At 35.7% G+C, this 9,082-nt stretch overlaps 2 protein-coding genes across 4 annotated transcripts; one reads left to right on the top strand and one right to left on the bottom strand.

Annotated features, from left to right (window-relative positions):
• The first annotated feature begins 3,586 nt into the window (after positions 1–3,586).
• LOC103871786 (transcription factor bHLH74) lies at positions 3,587–5,806 on the top strand. Of its 3 annotated transcripts, none has more exons than XM_009150082.3 (8): positions 3,587–4,322; positions 4,421–4,600; positions 4,702–4,767; positions 4,869–4,937; positions 5,036–5,107; positions 5,209–5,319; positions 5,405–5,492; positions 5,568–5,806. In XM_009150082.3, exons 1-8 carry the CDS (start codon positions 3,882–3,884, stop codon positions 5,588–5,590), a joined length of 1,050 nt encoding a protein of 349 aa, XP_009148330.1. In that variant the 5' UTR covers positions 3,587–3,881; the 3' UTR covers positions 5,591–5,806. The 3 variants fall into 3 exon arrangements, with proteins under 3 accessions (XP_009148330.1, XP_018508060.1, XP_018508061.1); XM_018652544.2 differs by having other exon boundaries at positions 3,590–4,322; positions 5,200–5,319; XM_018652545.2 differs by having other exon boundaries at positions 3,592–4,322; positions 4,424–4,600; positions 5,200–5,319.
• LOC103871787 (branched-chain-amino-acid aminotransferase 2, chloroplastic) lies at positions 5,770–8,843 on the bottom strand. Its single transcript, XM_009150086.3, has 11 exons — positions 8,649–8,843; positions 7,904–8,014; positions 7,747–7,820; positions 7,479–7,653; positions 7,227–7,403; positions 7,001–7,132; positions 6,658–6,756; positions 6,478–6,594; positions 6,318–6,413; positions 6,136–6,248; positions 5,770–6,058 (listed from the first exon to the last, which is right to left on the bottom strand). The coding sequence occupies exons 2-11, from the start codon at positions 7,967–7,969 to the stop codon at positions 5,944–5,946; spliced, it is 1,164 nt and encodes a 387-aa protein (XP_009148334.1). The 5' UTR covers positions 7,970–8,014; positions 8,649–8,843; the 3' UTR covers positions 5,770–5,943.
• Positions 8,844–9,082: the final 239 nt, after the last annotated feature.

Genomic DNA, 9,082 nt, shown 5'->3' with positions numbered 1-9,082 from the left:
TGTCCCTGCGAATATATACACATTTGGCAAACTTGAAGTTGAAGTACACCTTATAATTATATCAAAAACAAATACTTAAACAAAACGATACAGACTCAACTGTTTTTAAAAATCCAAATTACCTGATTTTGTTCATTTTTTATCAAGAGTCGGACCATCTCGAGATTTTTGGTTCACATGTCTACTCTGTAGGTACAACGAATTGTTATATTTTTAGATTAAGAAACAAACAAAGATATGTTTATGATCTGCGATCATAATAAAGCTCCTAGGAATCTTTGAGCATCGTTGTAAGTAAAAGAGCACGAACCACTCCCACTTCATGTGGCCCATTGTAGTTTTAGTTAAAAGAGGGATCCATATAAGTAGTCCTCTCGCGTGGTCGGAGGATCTTCTCGCTTTAGTTGCCATTCACGCTAATCAAAGTTTTAGATAGTCTGATTAAAACGGAGTTTAATAAGGAACTCAAACCAACTCCATTACGGTTTCTTAATCATTCCTTTACTCACTTTTTACGTGTGTCATTGTTCTTTTACAGCACATGAATCCGATTTTATATAGTACTAATACTATTATATTTATACATTGATTAATTGGTAATTATACATCTAAGATGTGATTCTTCATGCTTGTAACTTTAAAAGTGTAGTGATAAGAGGATAGTAATTTTTTTATTCGACATTTTACTGTAACACTGATTCGGTCAAGATGTATGTCATACCAATATCGATGGTGAAATTTGTTTTAAAGTTTTGTAAGATTTTAACCATATTTGTTAACTGAGTTATTTGTATATCTGTTTGTAACAATTCATATTTTTATTACAAAATTACCATATAATTAATGTGAGCATATTTCGTGAAACAGTAATCTAGTGTGGTCCCAAATAATTATTGGAGTAATGTAGAATTGAGTTGTGTGCAAGTCTCACTTATCATAATTTGGTTGGATCTTAATTTTTCTACCTTGCTTGCAATGATGAGAACCATTTCCAAGTTGAATAAAAAATCTTCTATTCCCAACCTAACTACATTTGCAAATACATCCCCATTACAAGGGTTCATATTTGGTTGATCTATTTACAAAAAAAAAAGTCTGATTTTATTATGTAGTTGTAAATACAGGTTATTAAACAATAAAAATAGTACTCTACTTATTTAGAGAAGTTTTGACAACCGCGTTTAGAGACGAGTTGTAGTATATATGATTTACAGGCCTACAGCTAATTAACAACTATGATCGTGGGTTTGACCAAATAATATAAACTTTGACCGTGATTTATGGTTGTTGGGGGTTAGTTGTCCCAAGCCCTACAAGAACTAGTACGAAAAACTACTGCATCCAAGTCTTATAAACAGCTGTAGCTCGAACTTTATGCATATAATTATCGATTAATTGATTCCATCAGATTCCCTGTTATTCCTTATGTTTCCTCCTATGACAATGAGATATTAATATATTTTGTTTTGGTACTAATCTAGGATTATTTTGTTGAGAAAAGTTAACTACTACTATTATTGTGTGTGCTTCGTACCATAATTTATGAGTTTTATGAAAAATGATATACCACCAACTACGTATTGATTCATTCGTAAGAAGCAGGGGATCGAACCTGCTCATACTTAAGAAACAAAACTGGAACTACCTGACCAAACTGCACTTAGCAGCTACTGCTGGGATCATGATGATTTCCTGGTTTCATATTGTGTGTGTTTGAACTGTTATTAAGCTATAACTTCATCAATATTACAAAATAGCAAAAAGGAGAATTGACATCAGTACTATTTAATAAATTTTCTAACTCATGTTTCATGACAATAACAACACATCATAAAACTGGTCAAGTTTTTTTGGCAGTAAGATTATTAAGTTGAATAAGGGTTTGGAACAGCTTTTGTTTTTTTTTTTCCTTTTTTGTTGCTCAAAAAAAAGGAGCAGCTATGATTTCAAGGTGAGATTTTGATTTAACGAGTATTGTTTCCAGGAAAAAAGAAAAAAGAAGAGAAGTATTTTTTTTGGAAATTATCAGTCTGCTTGCCAGTTTAACTTTGTTTGTTTTCAGAAAATGACAACACAGTATCACCTTGATTTTTGGATCCTCGTAAACTTTACGCACTGTAAATTCGTAACTGCAATTTCAGTAATGGACGATATTATTTTTTTCTTCTCAAGTTGCAATATTGGTAAATAACACCAAAAGATTACACAATGTGTCCCTCATGCCATATTCCACCTATTTAAGAAAATTTCGATCTACCTTCAAATCCTGAGAACTGAAGAAAGTATGTATTATGTGTTCACACATTAGTATTACACTATAGAAAGGAAAATAGTAAAGAAAAAGAATAAAAAATATGTTGCTTGGATCCAACGGTGCAAAGATGAGATCTAAACGTAGTGATTTAATCACACGGCTGTTAGAAAAGCTGAGTGGGAAATTATTCCGAAAGAGGGTTAGTTGGACTCAGTCTCAGAACAAATATATGAGTGTGTCACAGCAAAGAGTCTTCTGTTAGAATACTATATAGTTGTCAGTAAAAATAATATTATCTTACACATAAATCATTATATGATTTATACATGCATGTATATGTACTTATATATGTTATAATATTCTAAAGCACATGTCAGAGTAGAAGCTAGAAAGCAAAGCTTGGGCATGAAGAGAAGAACCCTCTTGCTTGCACAATGAGACTTTAAAATAAGTACATTTAAAATAATGAAAATTTTTAATGGTGTTTGAGAAATTTGATTGAAAAAAACATGGTAAAACTTACATTGTTTTATACATTTTTTTTGGGCAGTACATTTAAATGTCAATTTAAGCACTTCCAAGTGTAAAAGTTAAGACATGTATTTATCAAAAAAAAAAAAGAGAGCTGGACATGGTAAAGAGGTAGATTAGGTTGTGTAATAATGAAAAAGAAAAGAGGAAAGCAAAGCAGTTTAGCAGTAGTTGTTCTGTCCCTTTGTTTTTAATAATCATATTATGTCTCCTCTGCTTAGTGTTAACCTCAACATCTCTCTCTCTCAAAACTAGTAATTATTCTCTTTCTCTAGGTCTTTTATTGTCTCTAAACACAATTATCACAACTGTTTTATTTGATTCTATAAAAAAGGTTGGAACTTGATGCTTGCTTTGTTCTTTTGTTCAAGTACCCCCAACTTTAAATTCTTCATTCTTCCCAATTCAAGCAAAAACAGCATTTGATACCCCTTTCACTTTGAGTGTACTATCTCTTCCCTTATCTACCTGGTTTGGTTCACTGTAAAATGTAAAACTCCCACCGAACAATTTGATTCTTGATTTGTACTCTTTCCTAAGGGAACCACAATCTTGGAGTATCTCAAAACAGGGTTTGTCCCTCAGTCTTACTTCAATTTATTAATTCCCCAAATCATTGCTTCTCTGATCCTACCAACTTGATCATATCTAATGAGGTTGTGTCAGTTTCCTTCATTTTAAATTCCAAATTCAAAGTTCTCTGATCTCCCAAGCTTTGCATTCATCTGAGTTTTTGTCTTTCAAAGGTCAAGTCTTTCTTTCCTCTCTCTCTCTCTCTCTCTCTCTCTCTCTCTCTCTCTCTCTCTCTCTCTTGAAGCTTGAAGAGATTGGTTATGAGATGAGACAGTGACTTTTGCTCTCTTTCACACTCTTAAAAGCGAATCTCCTTTTTTTTACTTTTGGTAAGCTCCTGTGAGCTGTAACTTAGCTAAATCCATTGCTTATTACCACTTTATGCTCTGAAAGTTCTCAGCTTTCTTTTGTCTATTGTTGTTCTCTTTAGTTACTTTCTTCCTTTGACTTGAGAACGAATAAGCATTTTATCCTAAGAGAGTTCTCTTTCCTTAACTTGCAAAGAAGCAAACTTTGTTTTGAAATGGGTGGAGAGAGCAATGAAGGTGAGATGGGGTTAAACCATGGAGATGATCAAAGTGGGATCTCAAGAGTTGGAATGCCTTTGTATGCAAAGTCAGATCCTTTCTTCTCTTCTACAGATTGGGATCCAGCTGTCAATGTTGGTGGCTTCTCTAGCTCTCACTACCCTTCAATGGGGATGGACAATCCAGGGATGAGTTGCTTCCCTCATTACCAAACCGGTTCTGGTTCTGGCTATCCTGACATGCCTGCTAGTCTTCTTCCTTTTGGTGATTGTGGTGGTGGTGGTGGTGGTCACTTTCTTGGTTCAGACAAGAAAGGGGAAAGTGCTGGAAGATTGGTCATAGCTGGAGATGGTCATCAGGTTTCAGATGATGTTGTTCTTGGTGGTTCCTCAAACAGAAAAAGAAGGCAACCAGAAGCTGAATCACAATGGAACAAGGTGAGTTTTGGTTTGGTAGCAATAGGTTCAAGGTTTGATTCTCATAATAGCTTTTGATGTGGTTTTGTGCTGAGACAAGTGAGTGTTGTTTAAATTAGCAGAAAGCTGTGGAGGAATTTCAAGAAGACCCTCAGAGTCAGAAGAAACAGAAAAATGATCAGAGTAAAGAGAAGATGACCAAAGAGAGCTCACAGAGTGATGAAGCACCTAAAGAAAACTACATTCATATGAGGGCAAGAAGAGGTCAAGCCACTAATAGTCATAGTCTTGCAGAAAGGGTAAAATACTATTTGAATGTTGTAAAATCTGCTCTTAGTTTCCTGCCAACCATTGGTTCTGAGATGTTTTCCTGTTTTTTTTTTTGTTTTGTTGTTTGAAGGTTAGAAGAGAAAAGATCAGTGAAAGGATGAGACTGCTCCAAGAGCTTGTTCCTGGATGTAACAAGGTATTTGGAGTTAAAATGTGGCTTTTAGCAGTTTTAACTTCCTTTGATTTCCTGAGTAAATTTTAGCTGAGAGTCTTTTTGTGGTTGGTGATTGATTCTAGATCACTGGGAAAGCGGTTATGCTTGATGAAATCATCAACTATGTTCAGTCTTTACAACAACAGGTTGAGGTAAGAACAACTCCCAGTAACGCCAGATTCTTGAAATTTGCTCCAGGTTGTGGTGCTGATGTTTCTTTCTGTGTCACACTTGCTTTCATTTTCTCCAGTTCTTGTCTATGAAACTCTCGACGGTGAATCCAGAACTCAACATTGATATAGACAGGCTTCTTGCTAAAGATGTAAGAAGCTCAGAACCTCCTCCCAAAACTTCACAATGAATAATAGTTTGCAAGTTATGAATTAGTACTAAAGCTACATTTTCTACGTTCCGCTTCTGCAGCCAAGAGACAGGAACACTCCTACGCTCGGTCTGAATCCTTTCGCCCGTTTTCAAGGGACGATACCGAACATTTCTACCCCCACAGCTCCACAATACAACTCATTACCTCAGGCAAGCAATAACAGCAGAAACAACACATCATGCTTTTGTCACCACTTTAAGTTCTCTTACACATTTTTTTAATCTCACCGTGTAGACAACACTAGAGAGTGAACTACAAAGCCTCTACCAAATGGGGTTCGTCTCAAACCCATCGACTATGTCTAGTTTCTCACCTAATAATGGTACACAAACTTGCTTCTCTCCATCTCTCTGTCTCTTCCTTATGTGTCTTTATTGATAGTTTCTTCTTGCCTTAGGTCCATTGAAACCAGAGCTCTAGTACTTCCATGAATGAGTTCAGAGGAAAGTTTGAAGAGAGAAAGAGTTTGTATAGAAGAAGGCTTTGGCCTTAAGTATCATATCTGTTCTTCCATGTTATTATTCTTTCTTTAAAAAAAAAACAAGAATGATTTGGATTCTCAGTTGTTGTTTTTTCTTTCTCAACCAAGAATGCATTTATTAAAATATGGAATCAGAATACATTGTTTTTACATTATCCAAGTGAATATGACAATATATTAATATTTTATTTTATTATACATTTACACAGTCTTCTTCATTGTTGTGTATACACATCTTGATAAAATGCAGAGTGAATCTCTCTTTGTAGTAAATGGTTTGAGAACTGGTTTCTCAGTTGATGCATGTAACCCATCCCTTGGTATCTTCAATGGTTCCTGTCTGAATACCGACAAGGACCGACCGCAGTTTCTGGCAGACAGATTCATCCCCAGTTTCATACCTTATTCTGAATGTTTCAGAAAGATTATTATTACATCAGGCCAAATCTTTGTTTAAAGCCATTGTGAGTTTTTTTTTTGTTACCTTTTGTCCTGATATGTTATAGTGCCCACAGGAGCTACTCCTACAGCAGTTCCAGTGCAGAAAACTTCATCTGCATCCATTACTTCATCCACATGAACTGCCTTCTCTACTACCTGATCATATCCCAAGCGTGAGATACTTATCTGAGTTTATTATTGTTGTTTCTTCTGAGTTTTTTTTACCTTGTAACCTTGATCACTTGCGATCTCCATCACACTCTTCCTTGTAATCCCCTCTAGGATAGTTCCATTAGTGGCAGGAGTTGAGATTGTCCGACCCTGAAGTAGTGATATTAGGAAAGATACAGCAAAATAGAGTTCACAGTATATGTTATATGTTTACCTTTACAACAAAGACGTTGCAAGAAGAAGCCTCCTCAAGATACTTCTTCTTTACAGCGTCTAGATAAAGAATGTCTGAAAACCCACGGCTCTTGGCTCTGCTTAGTGCTTTCAAAACCTACACCACATGGCTTATCAAAACTTGTTGTCTTTTTGAAAGTAAGTGGGTTTTTATACTTACCGGGGCATAGTTTGTGATGCTCTTGACTCCTCCAGCTCCACCAGGAGCTGCACGGACATACTCTTCCTCTACATAGAGGTTAAGAGCAGCGGTACCTTCCTATAAAACCAGTAGAGAAAAGACTCACCAATTGTTCTATTTTAAAAAATAAATAAATACCAGAAGCTCGTAATCCCCTAAGCCCGAAACTACAACATCTAATATTAGTTTCGTCCCAACGGTCACTCGAACTGATGCGCAATGGCCATAGTCCTTTCCAGTTGAGCTAACGACCCCTAGTCACCAATCGTTCTATTGTCACTAAAGAAAAGCTTAAAAAGAAAGGATATGTATATAAAGATACCTTGAAGTAGTTACCAACAGGAGATGCATAGATAATGAATGTATATTCAGGTGCCGGTGCTAAACCAAGAACTGGACCACTTCCCATCAACAGAGGTCTAATGTACAAAGACCCTTTCCCTGAAGGAGGAACCTAACCAAAGTCCAAAACACACAAAAACTCACTCACATCCTCAAAAGAAACCTCTTCAGAGAATATGTTTGTTTACAAAGAAAGCGTTTTGTACCCAACGTTTATTTGCAAAAGCGGTTTGTTTAACTGCATCAACAAACTGATCAACAGAAGGAGAAGGCATGAGCATCCGTTCAGCTCCAAGCTGCATTCGGACAGCGTTGTGATCAGGTCGAAACAAAAGAAGCTTCCCGTTTTCTTTCCTGTATACTTTTGTACCTTCATATATCGCCTGTGAATAGTCCACTGATTAGTAGATAGTTCAGAGAAAAATCAAGAAGCGTTTTGTGGTTACAAGAGTCTTTACCTGTCCATAGTTTAAGACTCCAGCAGAAGGACTTAGCTGAATATTACCAAAGCGACTAAGTTCACCTTTAGTGAACTCACCGTCTTTTGAGCATTTCATGACGTACATGTAATCAGCTGGAGTTAGACCAAACCCGAGATTATCCCAATCCATATCAGCATACTCATTATCATCTCTACATTAAAAAAAAATAGAAACAAGGATTGTGAAACAGAGATTTTCTAATGTAATGATAGTGAATATTTACATGAGTTGGATGCAAACTTACTGATAAGTAGGTTTCTTACGCTCCTCTTGCAACGCTGATGCAGCTTGTGCGTTGTACTTAGAAAAAGATTGTAGCTGGAAAAAAATAATAAATAAAGACGTTAAACAAATATATATGCATCTGAGATGTTGAGTTTTGTCTGGATAAGACTTTATACCGTGCGAATATGTACATGAAGAGGTAACACCAGACTTTTGCGCAGAGATGAGATTGTTTTGTTCATCTTCACAATCACAGAGCCTTTGTCTTTGGTGGTGAAAAGATGATTCTGTTGATCCAATAAAGTGGAAACAAAGATAAAGAGAGAAAGTTTTTTTTTTTTTAAATGATTTTTACCAAAAAAGAAAAGGTGAAGAAACCACCAAGAACAGTGTTAAATTAAGTATCCAACACGTAAGTAATTGCGAAGCTTATGTGAAGTGTGTCTGCTTTTATCTGGAAAACGTTTGTGATTTGTTTTATTTTCTTACCAATTGGTAGTAAGAGTTCTTATCTTGTTTTTTTTAATGTTTATTATGACTTTTTTTCCTTTGCTTTGTCACTTGTGTTTATCTACCTGATAAGATCCATTTCTAGATCCAGACGTCTCTCTCTGAAACTAGACTTTTAACGAAATTAACGGAGCTTTGTTCTTGTTTCGTTTTAATGGTGGTAAGTGAAGGATGAAAGAAAAGAAAAATATGTGGTGTATCTTCAAACGAGAAAATCCTATTTTTGAATTGTTTACAAGTGATTAATTAGCCTATTATAATTCTCGATCCAATGATAATAATTAGCTTTTGTATGTTGTATATGGAGGGATCATTTCAATGACATAGTAGTCAAAACACTCATTAATTGCGTTGTCTGGATTGTTATTTGGCCCGTTTCTTTTGTGCACATACAGTAGTAAAATAGATTACCTTCAAAAGACAAAATTTCGATTACAGTTTCCTTGATGGGAGCTCCAAAGATTAGGAGGGGAGGGGAACTTGAGAAGTGATAGCCACGTCAGATGCAGATGTTTTTGTCGGATAAACAACCTCCGTTCGTTGTGTCCTCTCCACATCATTCGTCTTTCCAACGTCTTCGTCCATTACCATTTGTATATTCAACCTTTTTATAGCCCGTAGAATTTTCAAATGGTTCAGTGTTTTATAATATGATTATATGAATTGGGAGATAAATACGAAAGCTAGTGGAGACTGAGAGCCACGTCAGAGAAATAGCCTTTTTCTACGTCACGTGTCCCTGTCCATATAGTGGTGGTATCAAAAATGTCTTCGTCTCACCCCTTCGTTTACTTTTCATAAGATCCTATTTTCTTTGACAAAACATTTGAATCCTATTTGTCATA

Source organism: Brassica rapa, chromosome A06 (genome assembly GCF_000309985.2).
Source record: "Brassica rapa cultivar Chiifu-401-42 chromosome A06, CAAS_Brap_v3.01, whole genome shotgun sequence".
Lineage (NCBI taxonomy): Eukaryota > Viridiplantae > Streptophyta > Magnoliopsida > Brassicales > Brassicaceae > Brassica > Brassica rapa.
The sequence above is the reverse complement of the archived record's forward strand: the minus strand, read 5'-3'. Positions and strand labels throughout refer to the sequence as shown.

What these genes read in the sequence shown, in the direction of transcription:
- LOC103871786 (XM_018652544.2), top strand. Translation starts at nt 3,882, where the DNA reads ATGGGTGGAGAGAGCAATGAAGGTGAGATGGGGTTAAACCATGGAGAT. An exon ending in CTGAATCACAATGGAACAAG is followed by an intron (nt 4,323 to 4,420) that starts GTGAGTTTTGGT and finishes TGTTTAAATTAG; the next exon opens with CAGAAAGCTGTGGAGGAATT. An exon ending in AATACAACTCATTACCTCAG is followed by an intron (nt 5,320 to 5,404) that starts GCAAGCAATAAC and finishes CTCACCGTGTAG; the next exon opens with ACAACACTAGAGAGTGAACT.
- LOC103871787 (XM_009150086.3), bottom strand. Translation starts at nt 7,969, where the DNA reads ATGAACAAAACAATCTCATCTCTGCGCAAAAGTCTGGTGTTACCTCTT. An exon ending in CTTTTGCAAATAAACGTTGG is followed by an intron (nt 7,133 to 7,226) that starts GTACAAAACGCT and finishes GACTTTGGTTAG; the next exon opens with GTTCCTCCTTCAGGGAAAGG. An exon ending in ATAACATATCAGGACAAAAG is followed by an intron (nt 6,059 to 6,135) that starts GTAACAAAAAAA and finishes TGAAACATTCAG; the next exon opens with AATAAGGTATGAAACTGGGG.